The sequence below is a fragment of the Aotus nancymaae genome, unplaced genomic scaffold, assembly GCF_030222135.1.
Source record: "Aotus nancymaae isolate 86718 unplaced genomic scaffold, 86718_ANA_hifiasm-v0.15.2.pri h1tg000016l, whole genome shotgun sequence".
NCBI lineage: Eukaryota > Metazoa > Chordata > Mammalia > Primates > Aotidae > Aotus > Aotus nancymaae.
The window spans coordinates 29261330-29279003 of NW_026988428.1; the positions used below are offsets into that span (position 1 = coordinate 29261330).

A 17674-nucleotide genomic window follows, 5' to 3' on the forward strand; every position below is an offset into this window, starting at 1 on the left:
CTGCAACCTCCGCTTCCTGGGTTCAAGCAATTCTCCTGCCTCAGCCTCCTGAGTAGTGGGGATTACAGATGAGTGCCACCACACCCAGCTAAGTTTTTGTATTTTTAGTAGAGATGGGGTTTCCCCATGTTTGCCAGGCTGGTCTCAAACTCCTAACCTCAGGTTATCTGCCTGCCTCAGCCTCCTAAAGTGCTAGGCCTCAAACAATCTTTCATGTTCAGGCAACCCCACCTGCCCCTGCCACCAAATAAAATAAGCTCATTTTCTTTGTGTTTAAAGTTTTCTTCCTAATATTTCTACGTGAAAAAGGTTAATTATGCAAATTTTCTTTTTTACAAGAAACATTTTGCTGATCTGCTCCATACTCCCTGAAAAAACTTTCCATTTATAAATGGTGTTACTGTAAAGATTAGAGAATGTATGAGATCATTATTGTTATTGTTGCTCCAGAAAATGGCCCTTTATATCTTGTATATGACACCTTGTCAATGTATCACACAAATTTATATCTTTGTTTAAGAATGTCTTTGATGAGCCATCAACTACAAGAAGTAAAGTGTTAGTCAAAAGATAAGCCATTGATCTTGGTTAATTCCATATCTGAGATGACTATAATAATGTCAATTATTAACATGGATGACTTGAAGGTAAAAAAAACAAACCAAAAGTGTGAAGAATGTTACAGTTGCATAATACAGTTTATAGGGCTTCTTGTAATAAACAGAGTTATGAAGCAATGCTTTTTATGACTGACACTACTATTTTATATTTGGATGAATATTTAATTTTTTTTTTTTTTTTGAGACAGGATCTCACTCTGTCACTCAGGCTGGAGTGCTGTGGCAGGCTCTCAGCTCACTGCAACCTCTGCCTCCTGAGTTCCAGTGATTCTTCCACCTCAGCCTCCTGAGCAGAGCAGCTGGGATCACAGGTGTGTACCACCATTCCCAGCTAATTTTTTGTAGAGTTGGGGTTTCACCATGTTGGCCAGGTTGGTCCTATCTCCTGACCTCAAGTGATAATCCCACCTCGGCCACCAAAAGTGCTGGGATTACAGGTGTGAGCTACCGTGACTGGCTGGATGAGCGTTATAAAAATATTTATTTTTATTTTTATTTTTTTTACTTTTGTAGAGATGGGGTCTTGCCATGTTGCCTAGGCTGGTCTTGGACTCCTGAGCTCAAGCAATCCTCCTGCCTCGGCTTCCCAAAGTGCTGGGTTTACAGGAGAGAGCAGCAGCTCCTGGCCTGGATGAGCATTTAAAAAAAATAAGTTTTAAAGAAGTGACCAACCCTCTTATACAGCATATTGTACATTTTATGAGATCACTTTAAACAAGTCATGCTAGCCAAAAAGATTTAGTTCATTTATAAATTTTAAGAAATAAAAGCATTCTTGATTATTATTTTACTTTTTCAATAAAGTGAAAATGGTGTGGTTCTTCATCGGTGTATATTACAGTTTGACAAAGTACATAAATTTTTTGTTGTGATAAAATTTTATTGCATTGAAATTTTATTGCCGTGGGTTCTCAGGCCACTGGGTTGATGTTCACTGGATCAGTGGAGCTAAATTTGTCACAGGATTATTATAATACTGTTGGGCTATTATTTAATCTATATGTACTTTTATAGCTTGAATCCATATTGATTTATATTAATTCTTCGCAGTAATACCAGAGTCACTTTTGTTGTTGTGGTGGTTTTTTTTAATATTTATGGAGAGCATAATGTGTAATTCCACATTAATATCTGGGGAGATATTAAGCCTATCTAGGATGATATTAAATAACGTGATTGCTTATATGGGAAAATCGTGCTTTTGTCTTTCTAATCACCATCTTATTTACTGGTAAACTCAGTGTGGCCATTAGAAGAAAAATTATTGCTTTAGACTTACTTCCGAAATAGTTAACAAAAAAAAAAAAAAGGAAGAACAAGAGGAAGAAAAAGAAAAAGGGGAGAAAAGAATTTCCCCCTCTCCAGCTTGGGGAGAGATAAAGTCTGCAGGTTCGTTGGAGTGCGATAATTTAGAGACTAATCAGCTGTCTCGACTAGAAGCCAGATGAAGTGTCTAAAGGAACCAAACCTCCATCTCTCTGGCATCTTTGAGGAATGCAAGACTTCAATAAGGAATATATTTTAAAGTCAAATTACGTTAAAAGTAGCTTGGTGAGCTCAGAGATCACCACTGCTGTGAATATTGTAGCAAGGAGATGGTCTACAGCCAATGTAATGCGAACGGTAATTTCTTCAGTTTTATTTTCCTCCATAGAAAACAAAGATCCTTTTTCTATCAAGGGCACCATTAGTCTTCCAGGTATCACCAGGGTTTAAAATCTAGGGGTCATTTTTGAATCTTCCATTGCCTTCCAGACAATCATTCACCAAGTTCTTTCCATTTATCTTCATCTCTGAGGCTCTCCATTTCCACTGTCTAGTTAATTCTCTTATCTCTTCACACCTGCATTACTGCAACAGCCTCTGAGCTGGACCCTTTGCCTTTGTTCTCTTATCTCTTCAATTAATCCTGTAGGCTGCTGCCAGATTAATCTCCCTAAAGTTGTACTCTAAATTATTCCCCTGTTACATATCTACAACTCTTCCACATTATCATTCCTTTTAAACCCTAACTTTCTGTTCTGATATTCAAAGCTCTCTGCTGACCTTATCTGGCCAAACTTTTAACTCATTTCCCTGTCCCAGTCAAGTCTCTTTTCTGGCTCTTTCCCACAGTACTTCTGGGCCTTGTGTTCATGATCATTCCCTACCCACTCCCTATCTGAATCCCATCAACCTTCCAAGAGTTAATATCATGATTCTTTCCTGCGTCCTACTCTTGGAATGGGGAATCCTCAGCTGAGACAATAGGAAAACTAATTTTGGCAGATATATCAACACTAAAATCTCTGCAGGAACCACTGGGTCCAACTCCCAGCCCAGGAAAGGCATGTGGGAAAGCCACGGTACAGAGGTAAGAGTTTGGAGCCAAGGAGATGAATGAATGCAGGTTACAGTTAAACTAGGGGTGATGAGCTGATCTTGAGTGGCTGTCTAGCCTATGGCCATATCTTGAAAGCGCCTGACCTCGTCTGAGTAGCTGTCTAGATCAACACTCAGAGTCTGAGGTTTCAGTTCAGTCTGACAAGTATTTCCTAGTGCTTTCTTTGTCCTAGGTACGCTGCCTGGTGCTGAAGATCTAGCAGTAAACCAGGCAGGCATGGTCTCAACCGTTATGGAGCATGTTTTCTAAAGGGTAGTGAGACAAATCAATCAAGCTAATGAAGTGTTAGGTGAAGAGAAAAGCATGGCTGGGGGACCTAAACTAGATTTTACTGTTTTTTTCTTTCAGTCCAGACGTGGATTTCAAACTATGTGACATCTCCACTTTGTTGTTCCTTCGCAAACACGGGTGCTCAAAACCAAACTCACTATCCCAGACCCACACACTCCCCAAATATGAATAGCCTTCTCCCAATGTGTCTTGTCCAGTGACTGACTTCAGTAAGCACATGGCTGCATAAATCAGACCCTTAGAAATTATTCTCCACATCTCTTTCTCCCTCATTTTTCAAAGCCAATTTATTACCAAACACTGGTGATTTCATCTCCTAGATATTTCTTGAATCCATCTCCCTTTCTTCATCTCCACTGTCCCCACCCTGACAAAGTTCTCCTTTCCCTCCTAGACTATTGCAATGACACAGATCTGAGTACCCCCACCTGCCAGGCTTGAAACCCTCCAACGGATTCCCATTGCTTTTACAATTTATTGTTCCGTCTTTAGACTGAAATCCTTGACATGTCCCAAATGTCTTTCAAGGGGTCTGGCCTCCACCTGTCTCACTAGATGTGCTCCTCTTGCACGTTTCTCCACCTCACTCCTCATGCTTCAGCTGCACTGACCTTCTCTATGTTCCTTGACATACCAGGTTTCCTCCCCACTCTAAGGAGTTGCACACTTAGTTCCCTCTGTCTGGAATGTTCTTCTCTCCTGTCTTAGTCTAATCAAGCCTTAGCTTTGCAATAGCAGCAGGATGCCTTTGACTTTCTCACCTAGTTTTCCTCCTCAGAAAAATGGAGACAGTTTCTACCTCACAGGTAGTGAGGGGCCAGACAACTACATGCACAGAGAAACACTAGAAAAGGCTGACTGGCCGACGCTTTAATGTTGTTCCCTTCCCTCCTTTCATTTCTTTCTTTCTGTTTTGCAGTATTCCAACTTTCCTTTCTTTTTGTAAACATTCACAATTATATGTCTACAGGGAATTTGTGTTTCTGTCAAGCCTTTGCCTCTTTTCATCAGTGCCCATCATTTTCTGCAGAGAATTCTATGAGGGAGGTAAGATAATGTGATAGTGAAATGGGCAGATTCTAGAATCTGGTGGCAAACCAGTGTTCTTATCCCAGACTCACCTCTGGCCTGACTCTATTACCAACCATGTGACCTTGGGAAGATCAGCTGACCTCTCTGGCTCTTTGCTTCCTCAGTACTAAGGACGGAATAATCTCAGCACCTACCTCATGAGGTTTCTGTGAGGACAAAGTGTGATGATGCAGGTAAAACTGTTTAATAAATATGGGAGGCTGCTGCTTTGATAACCATGGGTGTGTTTGCTCAGTGCCACATTCTGATTTTGTCTTTGCAATGTTCCCATTCTCTGCTGCTTTCCTTGTGTGTCCTTTCACAACTGATCACTGACCCCATTTATCCTGAAAAGGCGGAAAGACTGTGCCTCATTTGATGAGATGATATGGCTGTCATCTCTGCAGCCGAGAGTTCAATCTACTTTCCAAAGTTAACCCTCATTTTACATCACGAGCTTTAAAAAATTTTACTTCTTATTCCATAACACCCATGTTCTCTTTATTTCTCTGATATGACTGCCATGTATGCAGTTTATCACAGGCCTGGCAGGTAACCTGATATAAGAATCTTTCATGCATGGTTATTGCATAAAGTATTCGCTTTTCCCTCCTTATATGATTCTGCGGATAATGCTCCAATTTTAGCCCTCTCTTCTTGTAAACATTATGTAGAAAGAGCTTTGCCTGTTAAAATAATTCTCCCCTAATGTTTAAATTGGAGAGGAGTCAGGGCAAAAACTTTTTTTCCTCATAAGAACACACTGGGTGCTGATCTGCATGTGGTTCCATGAAGTGAACTCTTCACTGTGCAATAGACAAATGCCTTGGCCTCTAGAATTTCTAAGTCCGCCTCCATCCCCACAGGTACCTAATATCCTGGCACTTTTGTGAAGAAAGCAAAACAAACTAAAACCACAGTACATTTTTATTGTGTGGGCTTGTGCCTTCTGTTTCTGGAGACTATTTTATTTTATTTTATTTTATTTTTTATTTTTATTTTTGTTTTTTATTGCATTTTAGGTTTTGGGGTACATGTGAAAAACATGCAAGATTGTTGCATAGGTGCATACGTGGCAGTGTGATTTGCTGCCTTCCTCCCCTTCACCTATATGTGGCATTTCTCCCCATGCTATCTCTCCCCAACTCCCCACCTCCCGCTGTCCCTCCCCTATTTCCCCTCCAACAGACCCCAGTGTATAGTGCTCCCCTCCCTGTGTCCATGTGTTCCCATTGTTCAACACCCGTCTATGAGTGAGAACATGCGATGTTTGATTTTGTGTTCTTGTGTCAGTTTGCTGAGAATGATGGTTTCCAGGTTCATCCATGTCCCTACAAAGGATGTGAACTCGTCGTTTTTGATGGCTGCATAATATTCCATGGTGTATATGTGCCACATTTTGCCTGTCCAGTCTATCATCGATGGGCATTTGGGTTGGTTCCAGGTCTGGAGACTATTTTAGTGGAAGGAATGTCACCAATACTAAAACCACTGTTTGTTTTTTAACCTTTTTGATCCTTTAATCTTATTCTTTTGGCTACCTCACCTTCCTTTCTTTTGATCTTCTGACACTTCCTTGTATTCTGTTACTTCCTTCCCATTCTATAGCCCATGTCTGAAGCCCAGTAGGCTCCTGGATATTAATGAGAGAAAACTGCTCCTGGTTCTGGGCTTGTCTTACTTTCTGCTAGCGCTGTGAGCCCCATCTCTTCCTCCTCACCTATTCCTCTCGCTTCTTTTCTCTCTTTTTTGACTACTGTAAGGAAAAGGCTACCATCCAGAGTCTGATGAAGTTATTGACATTTTGCAGTGTCCAGAGGTGGGATCTATAGCCCTGAAGATGATATATAAGATGTATGGGCAGATCGTGTGCCAGGCAGGAATTATACATTATTCTTGGATTTTAAAATATAGTCATATTCCAAAGATGAAAATTAGTTAATTGGAGAATAGCAACAATAATAAAGATATGTTTAATTCTTCTTTCATTTTCTATTTAACAACCTATTGCCTTTTTGAATGTGGACATTTCACAATTAGCTTCACTAGTGCACACTTGGAATAAAAACCAACATGCATTAAATAATACTCTGGTTAACTGGACAAACATGAATATACAACTCTCTTTGGTCATCCTGAACTTCACTAGTGACAGTGAGTTGCTTAAAATTTATTAATAACCATCACAAATGAACATTAAAAGTGTGAGGGCATGGGAGGGTTAAGTTTTGAGTTTCTATCAAATCACCGTAATCTGATTCTAGTCCTCAAATGTCCATAATGCCAACAGTTTTTTGGTAAAATACAGCTTACTGTGAATCTGATTACATTTCCTATCCCCTTCCAAGAAACAGAAAGGAAATTAGGTTATATTTGATTACATTACACAAAATCTAATTGGTGTCTGGGCAGTCCTTGCCATGTCAGAGGCCAAATGTACATACTGTACAGAGGCAGGCTTTGGGATGCTGGGGTCTGGCTTGTGGGCCTGAACCCGTATTCCTTAGCCCAGCAATTTGTTAGCATCAGAAGAGTTAAAATAACACAAGTGGCTCAGGTGCCGTGGCTCATGCCTGTAATCCCAGCACTTTGGGAGGCCGAGGCAGGCAGATTACTTGAGGTCAGGAGTTTGAGACCAGTCTGGTCAACATAGTGAAATCTCATCTCTACAAAAATACAAAAAATTAGCGAGGTGTGGTGACAGGCGCCTGTAGTCCCAGCTACTCAGGAGGCTGAGGCAGGAGAATCGCTCGAACCTGGGAGGCAGAGGTTGCAGTGAGCTGAGATTGCACCACTGTACTCCAGCCTAGGTGACAGAGAGAGACTCCATCTCATAAAAAACAAAAAAACCCCACAAGTGAACCTATGTGTTTCCATTATGAACAAAACATCTTTTGTATATGTGGAATAAATGGAAATTTACATTCCTTGAAACATGAGCGCAATTTGTTTCTTCCTCACAGCAACGTTACCAATTTCAATATATCAAATTTCCTAAACTTTATTCAATGAAGCCAAGTGTATATGGGTGGAGCAAAGTATGCAAATGATCTGTGTCAGTCGTTTTCAACCATTTTTGATTTGTAGGCCACTTTGTTAGTATTACAGAACACTAGCAATGTTAATTTCTCAAATGCATTTTGCATACAAATTACCTATGATTTTGTTAAAATGAAGATGTTTATTAAGTAAGGCAGAGCTGAGACCCAGGTTTCTTGCATTTCTCAGTTGGTGCTGATGCTGCCGGCCCACAGAACAAATCTGAATAGCAGGGTGATAGAGCATGTGGCCTCTTAACTTTATCTACCCGGGTTATCAGTGGAATTCACAGGCATGTGAGCTGTTTTCAATTAAACACAAATGGTACAATGCCTGACTTTTATATTTTAAGTATATTATTAGCTCATAGTAGAATGCAGAGTATGGATTTTGTTGTTGTTTCAGGTATTTCTTTTCTTTTTTTTCAGAGACAGGGTTTGCTCTGTTGCCTGGGCTGGAGTGCAGGGGCAGGATCATAGCTCGCTGCAGCCTCAAACTCCTGAGCTCAAGTGATCCTCCTATCTCAGCCTCCAGAGTAGCTGGGACTACAGTCATGCACCATAACACCCAGCCAATTTTATTTATTTACTTAATTATTTTTAGAGGCAGCATCTCACTACGTTGCTCAAGCTTATAATTTCAGGTTTGAAAAAAGTTCAGGAGTATACTTTGCAGATCATCTGAGGGAAAGCTCCAGGTCAGGGCAATAGTTTTCCTAATTTTCACTTAGGAAATACTTAACTATGCAATTAATCCAGTTAGAAAACACCAGTGCATGTATGAGTCCTATCCTCAGAGACTTTTTTTTTTTTTTTTCTGAGACATGGTCTTGCTCTCTCGCCCAGGCTGGAGTGCAGTGGCATGATCAGGGCTCACTATAGCCTCAAGTTCTTCTTGGGCTCAAGTGATCCTCCCACTTCAGCCTCACATGTAGCTGGGATTATAGGTGCAGGACACCATGCCCGGCTAATTTTTTAATTTTTTATAGAGAGATGTGGGGGGGTCTCACTTGCCCAGGCTGGTCTCAAACTCCTGGGTTCAAGTTATCCTCCCACTTTAACCTCCCAAAGTATCATGTTTTTTGACAACTCTTAAGTCTTGTATCAAAGCAGCACAGAAAATATCAGTGACAAAAAGTGGTACACCAGCACAGGTTGCCAACATTCAACATTCACACTGGCCTGTCTGTGCTCTGGACAAAGGGGCCCCTGATAAACATTGCATAGCCAGATGACACAATCCAGTGTGAACTGGGGGCCGAGTATCTACCCAGATCCTTCAGTTTGGATGTGGTCAGTGTCAAAACAGAAAGTTAACCCTTGACCTTTTCACAGGGAACACATATTTATAAAGTTTCAAAACGTTATTCTTTTTGCAAATCAGAAGCCAAATGCTAGAGACACCTGGTGAACAGTACGTATCTAGACTGTAAGAAACTAAATCTGAGCACCTTTATCAGAGAGGCACCACCCAGTTCCAGCGAACAAAAGATTCATGGTTTTCTCTTTCTCAAAGAGTTCACTTCTGTTTGTGTTCTATTTGTGATCTTCTTTCAGCTGATAGTGGCTTTTGGTTACAAACTCTTATCCTTCTATCTACTGCCTGCCTTGCAGCTGTTTAAAGTTCCTATTGGCTATTCCATTATCTTCATTTCAATTTAGCCACTAGATCCTGTAGCCTTACACAAATATCCCAACTTGAGGCTGTTTTGCTTCTCCAGCTGCTTCTTCTTTCCTTCAGGTAAAGGCTTGTGCAACAAAGGAGAAGTGATACTGTCATGACATCAAGGAGCTCCAGAAAATACAACAGACCTATCCCATGCCACAAAGGGGCCCTTGTGGGCTTGTTTATCTATAGGCTGGTGAAAACCTAGGAAGTCACTTTGTTTGACTGGAGTAAAAGGCCTAAAATGATCTCAAACACAGATTTTCTTTCATTAAAAAAAAGATCAAAGGACAAAAGTATGTTCAAATCTCACAATCTTCCTTCTCCTATGTTACCTCAGTAAAATGCATTAAGCAAACTGTATGTAATTATTAACCAAAGGATTCTTTACAACTATTTTCAGCTAGAGTCCACAATATTTATTTGCTCTTTTAATGCATTCATCTTCCTCATCATGAACTACAACCCAGTATTTTGTCTGGCAGATGTGCATCTCCATTGTAAGTAAATTAGAGCATATATTAAATGTGTGATATATCGGAAATCATGCAATGTATTGTAAACACACATTCTAATGGGAGGAAGATTTACTCACAAAATAGTAGTGGTATAGAGTTGTCAAGTAATCACTACAAACGAATGTTTACAATACAAGTTCCAAAACATCTAGCTGGTGAGAATGTTCTTTTGTGAGTAACTGTATTTATTAAGAAGTTTTAAATCATTGTGTGTAGCGGGGTAGGAATCTTCTGATGAAAAAGTTGTGGATTCAGAGTAGGGAACACCAACGCCTCTGTGAGTCTGTGTGTCTGTGTGTGGTGTGTGAATCTAAGGTATGTTTGTATCTGTGGGATTGTTTATGGCTGTGTCTACACATCTGTGTTCTGTGATGGGGAAGCTCTTGGTTTGTAGACCTGTGCAGTAGGGCTTCAGGATATACCAGTAGATCTTGGGCTCCTGATCTGAGGATCCCTAATGTATTACATAGGCAGAACTAAAAAATTAAGCCTTTATTTGATTTGAAAAGACTTGATTACAAGGCAACTCAAATAATCTAAAAACAGATTAAATCAAATATGTCAAAATGTCCACTTTTTTTAGGCAAAAGGAAAGCATTGTTTCTTATTTGAATTCAGAAGCAAAAATATTACAGGCGAATGTAGGACAGGATCGTGGAAGTAGTGCTTTGGACTGCAGGTGCTGAAATTAAATCTCCACCCCAAAACCCCAAATTCCAACACTAGTCCCTTCCATACATATTGCTCAATGAGGATATGAAGAGTTGTTACTCTAATGAGCTCTCATTCACAATTTATTTAGGTGTGACCCCCAACCAAGGAACATGCTAAAATGGTCAACTGAACATTTCAATGCTTCCTCCCAAATTGATCTTAAATATATTTTGCAATGTCAACTATACTTACAGGGATTGAAGGCTTCGCAAGTTCTGCAGAGCTTCTGTGGGTACCTGTCTTAGCTGATTATTCTGCAGCATACTGTATGTTAAAAGAAATAAAGAAAAATGTTTAAAAAAATGAACAACAACAGGCCGTAACAGTGCCAGGTACCATTCCAGGTGTCAGAAAAACAACAGAGCATCAGACAAAGTCTTGTCTTTTGGGGAGCTTAAATTCCTGTGAAGAGTGAAGATAATTAAAGATGAACAAATGAATATATCAATATAACATGAGACAAGTGATAAATACTATGAATAAAAACCAAAACTGTGAATTTGGGGTAGATGGTATCGGGGGTGAGATTTTTATTTTAAAGGTGTTCAGGGAAGGTCTCTCTGAAAAGTGATATTTAACTGGAGACCAGAATGAAGACAGGGAGAAAATCCTTGTGAACATTTAGGAAAAGTTACCAAGGAAAAGCGAAGAGTAAGTACAAGGGCTGGAGGCTGGAGGGAGCTTGCTTGATTTGTTAAAGGGGCAGCAAAGGACCAACTGTGACTGAGGACTGAGTGAGGACTCGAGGTTGGGAGAGAGAACCTGACGCCATCTCATGGAGGGCTTTGCTGGCCACTATAAGGCTTTACTTTAAGTGTGATGAGAAACCCTGTTGAAGGGCATATGTAGGAAAATGACATGCTCTTATTTATGTTTTTAAAGGATCATTTTGCTGCTTGTATAGATTACACTAAATGGAAATAAGGATAAAAGTAGGAGGCTAAGATCATCCCCTTTCTCCGCATGACTGTATTTTGATATAAACTAAATTCGTTTTTTGTAAAGTAGTTGTGTTTTTGCACTTGCACTTGAAAAACTTGAACAGTTTTTCAGAATATGGGGACTACAGAATGGAAACATCTGGCAACTATGAAATAAAAATATATCATTGCTAATGAGGAAATAGCACGGAAACAAATTCCCATGAGATTCCTTATATTTTGCTACCTTATTCATAAATGTTTCTAACACAAGAATTTTGCAGCACTTTTTTTTTTCTCCCAGTATTTTGTAGTCCATGTAAGCCTGAGGCAGAAGACTATTTTAGGAAAGCAGAAATTTTAAAGAAATATTTATACTTATTAAGTTGCAAACTTGTATTTATATTTTAGAAGCAATCTGCTTGGTTCTTTTGTCTCTACAAAGGAAGTTTCTGTTCATTACCTGACCAGCTGGAATTCCACCCAGATGTGTCTAACTCCAAAGTTTGGTATGTTTTCCAGTGCACCAGGCAGCATTCTCTTGAGGCATATGTGCATACTGTGCAAATTCTGAGACTGCATGTGAATGATATGGTTAAGAACGTGGATTCTCAAATCTGACCACCTCTTCTCTGCCACTAGAGATTCAAAAATCACCAAGTCTCTCCATGCCTCAGTGATCAGTAATGACACCCACCTTGCAGGGCTCATTATGATGATTCAATGAGTGATGGTTCATAGAACTATACTTGCTACACGATAATCATTCAGTAAAAATTGGCCCTTTTAATGTACATTAATAAGCCCTTTCTCAAAACTAATAATTTTTGTACTGGATTTGACAATTTAATGGGCCAGAGAAAAAGAAAATTCTATGCCAGTGGTTGTCAAACTTCAGGGTTCATCAGAAGCCATTGGAAGCTTTGTTAAAACAGAATGCTGGGCCCCATCCTAAAGTTTCTGGTTTAGTAGGTCTGAGTAAGGGCCAGGAAATTCACACTTGTAACAAGCTCTCAGGTGATGCCAATATTGCTGAGCAGGGGACCACACACAGAGAACCACCCTATGCTGTGATATTTATTTATTTATTTATTTAGAGATGGAGTCTCACTCTGTCTCCCAGGCTGGAGTGCAGTGGTGTGATCTCTGCTCACCGCAATCTCCATCTCCCAGGTTCAAGTGATTCTCCTGCCTCAGCCTCTCAAGCAGCTGGGACAATAGGTATGTGCTACCTCGCCTGGCTAATTTTTGTATTTTCAGTAGAGATAGGATTTCACCATATTGGCCAGGCTAGTCTTGAACTCCTGATCTCAAGTGATCCTCCCACCTCAGCCTCCCAAAGTTCTGGGATTCTGTAATCCCAGGTGTGCAGCCTATTTAATTGTTTTAGTTTTTGCTTTTTTTTTTTTTTTTTTTTAGGGACAAAGGGTGGGAGGTTCTCTTGCTTTGTTGCCCAGGGGATCCTCCTGCCTCAGCCTCTAGAGTAGCTCGGACCACCGATGTGAGTTACTACACACAGCTATGTATCTAAGTATTTCTAATGGAATGTTGTTGCTTGGGGAAGTAGGAATGGTTGGGTATACCCATAGTCCTACCTACTCTGGACAAAACCAGATCCTGTCTCAAAAAAAAAAAAAGAGAATATCTTCATTTGAACTTGAGGAAGAGCTGCATTGGGCTTGGAGATGAGAGCTAAGCTTTTAGTCTTGGCAAGGAAACTCATTTAACCTCCTGATTCTTGGTCTTTTATCTGTATAATGGAAATAATATCATCTGGTTGAAAAGGTGTTGGAGGATTAAAATATGAAAGTATTTATAGTACTTTTATGTATGTAAATATGTGCTCATAAATGAAAAATATTTGGAGATCTAAGAATTATGCCTTTCTCACCATGCCTGAGATTGTTTTCTAAGGAACGTACATGTCGTTTGTATTTCAATAGCTCTACTCAACTAATTTCATTATGTTAAACTTGGATTCAATTAAAATTTCATAAATCAAGAGTCTCAAATGTATTGGTTCCTTAGGAATAAAGTTGAGTTTTAGGGATATCCCTACACTTCACTCACCAGTTAGAGAATTAGGAGAATTGAAACTTGAATTCTATGTTTTGCATAATTTACCTGAATTAATTAAAAGTTTGGATTTCTATATTATTTTATTAGTTTACATTTTTCCAAGCAGTTTCAATCCATCATCTAATTTTAAGTTCACGAAAATGTTCTAAGTACTGCTTTACTTTTGTGATATATTTAAATGATGGTAAGATACAGATAATAGAATGAACTGACGTCTAAACTTTTTGTTTGTTTGTTTTTGTTTTGAGACAGAGTTTCACTCTTGTTGCCCAGGCGAGAATGCAGTGGCTCGATCTTGACTCACTGCAACCTTTGCCTCCTGGGTTTAAGCAATTCTCCTGCCTCAGTCTCCCGAGTAGCTGGGATTACAGGCATGCGCCACCACACCCAGCTAATTTTGTACTTTTAGTAGAGACCGGGTTTTTCTGTGTTGGTCAGACTGGTCTCAAACTCCTGACCTCAGGTGATCCACCCACCTCAGCCTCCCAAAGTGCTGGAATTACAGGCCTGAGGTACCGTGCCTGGCCTAAACTTTTTTATTAATAAATAACATATTACTGGTACAAAGTATGTATTGCATTATCCTTTGCTTTTTTAACCAAACAGTGAAACTCTTAAAATATGATTTCCCTAAAATATCTGAAAACTTGAGGTGGAAGATAAGAGATTTTCAGATAGCTTTTTGTCATTCAATAGTTTCGAACTTTCTCTGCTGCTTTATATGTTTTTCTTCAGATAATGGAACTTAAATGAACTTTAGTAATGATAACTCTCTTTTGGGAGACAGGGTCTCATTCTTTTACCCAGAGTGGAGTGCAGTGGCACGATCTCAGCTCACCATAACCTCAGCCTCCTGGATTCAATTGATTCTCTTGCCTCAGCCTCCCAAGTAGCTGGGATTATAGGTGGGCACCACTACCGCTTGGCTAATTTTTGTATTTTTAGTAGAGATGGGGTTTCACCATGTTGGTTAGGCCGTTCTTGAATTCCTGACCTCAAATGATCCACCTGCCTTGGCTTCCCAAAGTGCTGGGATTACAGGCATGAGCCACCGCGTGCCCAGCCAATGATAACTTTTAAACTGATAAGAACAGATACTACACTTGATCTTAGCTAAAAGGCCAAGAAGCAATCAATGATAACTTTTAAAGCTACCCCCCAAGCTACTTCCCAGTGATTTAAATTTTCAATTAAGTAGACCACTAAAACACCAAGAATATAACTTAAAAAAAGAAAACAACTGTAAGCCCTGATCACTTCCTAAATAAGGAACTTTTGTGTAATTACTTTCAAGTGACAAAACAAGAGCAAGTTATCTTTATTATATCCTTATAAGTCTCCAGTGGGTTAATTAGAAAATTCTGTTTTTGTTTAAGATATTCCAATGGGAGGCAAAACAATTATAAGGTTTATAGTGCTAAGGGGTGCAATTAAAATAAAACATTCACAACATGGCTGCTTTCTTTTGAAAATACTTCTTATTGAATACGTGGAATATAAACGTACTGAATATAGGTGCAGGCACTTAAAACTTCATTTTTATCATTTACATATGATTAAGAAAAGAAAATGGAACACTTTCTCTAGAGACAAAAGATGACTTCCATATTTTCTTAATTTCTTTGCCTCAGGAGCTTTAAAATGATCACTATTTCATACAGCATCCCAGTGCTACTCATACAAGTTTTTGGTTCCTCCCACACTTTTTTCTTTTTTCTTTTTTTTTGTCAACAGGACTAAATAAGAACAGGCAAAGTGAAGGAGAGGGAGATTAAATAACCCGCTAAATGGGAACTTAGTTACAATTGATGGCTCAATTGTTAGGTATTCCCTTGGCCTATTTGTCCTCTGTGTAGGTATCAAGTAACCATTAGCACTCTACTCTGGGTTTACATGAGAGGGGGAATTCTGGCTACCTGTGACTTTTTTATGGTTTGTTTTACCCATCACCTCCAAATGGCTTTGGTTTTGGTGTTGGGTGGCAGGAGGATGAGCCATTCTTCACGGAATGGCTTACACTAGACAATAAACCTTTGTTGAGGACAGCCTGGTTTAGAAATCCATGAACTGTGTATTTTGCCATACAGAACCAATGACTTATTTTTTATTATGGCCAATATTTACAGGAAAAATAACTTTACATATTAGTGGTATTTTAGCATTCACTGTAATAAGATTTTGGATGTAAAACAGATCTAGCCAAGGATGGCTGTTGCTGTCTTCATTTTCCATCTTAGTAGACTGGATCAAGATTATTTTTGTCTTCTTTTTCCATATGTCCTCTTTACCATCCTTATTCAGGTCAGCGTCCTGGACAAATATTACTCTTACATTACCTTTCTTGCCATATCACAATACCATCATTTATTTCTTTTCTTCTGCTACTTTTAGACTTTATAATAAACAGTTGAGAGTTTTCATGAAGTCTATTTTGTTCAGTATTTTACCTCTAGCACCATGGTTCTCAACCATATTGGAGTCAATGTTCCCTTTAATAATACATATTTTTTAATGCCTCTTCTATTATACTTAAGTAGTAAAATTCATAGAATTGTAGCCTATTTACATACATTATTTCAAAGAAAAAATGTCAATATGTTTTATTGATGTGCCCTAAAATGTATTATAAAGAAGAAATATGGTCGGGCATGGTGGCTCATGCCTGTAATCCCAGCACTTTGGGAGGCCGAGGAGGGTGGATCACGAGGTCAGGAGTTCAAGACCAGCCTGGCCAAGATGGTGAAACCCCATCTCTACTAAAAATACAAAAATTAGCCAGGTATGGTGGTGCATGCCTGTAATCCCAGCTGCTCAGGAGGCTAAGCCAGAGAATTGCTTGAATCCGTGATACGGAGGTTGCAGTGAGCCGAGATTGTGCCACTGCACTCCAGCCTGGATAACAGAGACTCTGTCTCAAAAAAAAAAAAAGAAAAGAAATATAAGAAAAGTAATTTATAGTAAAATGATATATGTATCATTATATACATGATGCTCATATGTGACCACCTCAGGAGACAATTTTTATGAATGAATTAGATGCTTGCCTCTACTTTTTTTTTTTTTTTATTTGAGACAGAGTCTCACTCTGTTGCCCAGGCTGGAGTGCAACAGCACTATCTTGGCTCACTGCAGCCTCTGCCTCCCAGGTTCAAAATATTCTTGTGCCTCAGCCTCCCGAGTAGCTGGGATTATAGATGTGTGCCATAATACCTTCCTAATTTTTGTATTTTTCATTGAGATGAGGTTTCACACACCATGTTGGCCAGGCTGGTCTTGAACTCCTGTCCTCAGGTGATCTGTCCGCCTTAGCCTCCCCAAATGCTGAGATTACAGGCGTGAGCCACCACATCTGGCCTCTACTTTTAATGAAGGTTGGTTATGAGAAAAATAATGTGATCAGAAGGCATTCTGTATGAGAATGGCAGCATAAGAGCAGGGTCTCGATGGACACTAGAATAAAAACTAGCTGAGACACTAATATGGTTTGGCTCTGTGTCCCCACCCAAATTCCATGCCAAATTGTAATCCTCACAGGTTGAGGGAGGGACCTGGTGGGAGGTGATTGGATCACAGGGGCAGTTTCTGCCATGCTTTTCTAATGATAGTGAGTGAGTTTTCATGAGATCTGATGGTTTAAGAGTGTGTGGCAGATCCCTGCTTGCTCTCTCTCTCCTTATGCCATGTAAGACATGCCTTGCTGCTTCTGCCATGATTGTAAGTTTCCTGAGGCCTCCCCAGCCATGCAGAGCTATGAGCCAATTAAACCTCTTTTCTTTATAAGTTACCCAGTCTCAGGTAGTTCTTTATAGCAGTATGAAAATAGACTAGTACAGATATGTAATAACAGACCATACTTATTATATGTTATAAGGGAATGAAGGAAATAACTTTTATTAAAATAAATATAACATACTACATCAAATTACAAATGACAAAGTGGAGAAAATCAAGAAGTGTAACTCTCACAATTGAGCATGAATATTCTCCCAAATTAGTGTTCCCAATAGATGAATAGTGTCAAAATGATTCTCTATGTTTTAGGGCAAAATAGTGTTGAAATATCATAGAGAACATTATCCTGTCTCAAAATTCCATAACATTCTGAAGTAAGCATTCATTCCCTAGTACTTTAAAAGGTACTAGGTGCTCTCCATCTCCTGGAGAGCATATTCCTTCACAGGCAACAGAGAATTGAGGTTGGATTGGAAGAAGAAATATAGTCACAAAACTTGCTTCTCAGAAGTTGAGTGGTAGATTTTGCTAGGTAGTAAAAGACTAAGATTAAAAAAGCAACAGACTGGCCACCCTCAGATAAATGAATCATTATTTAATTATCATAACATAAATTTCATATGATCATGCTCTAAAAACTTT

At 39.3% G+C, this 17674-nt stretch overlaps 1 protein-coding gene and 1 pseudogene across 2 annotated transcripts in view; both read right to left on the reverse strand.

Moving 5' to 3' along the window:
- The window catches only part of LGR5 (leucine rich repeat containing G protein-coupled receptor 5), a 141723-nt gene that overhangs the window by 37663 nt on the left and 86386 nt on the right, over window positions 1-17674 (reverse strand). For both annotated transcript variants that reach the window (XM_012441308.2, XM_012441307.2), the window contains exon 4: window positions 10494-10565. In XM_012441308.2, coding sequence (XP_012296731.2) covers window positions 10494-10565 — 72 coding nt within the window. The remainder of the gene's footprint in view (window positions 1-10493; window positions 10566-17674) is intronic.
- On the reverse strand, window positions 14298-14433 carry LOC135275569 (U2 spliceosomal RNA; annotated as a pseudogene).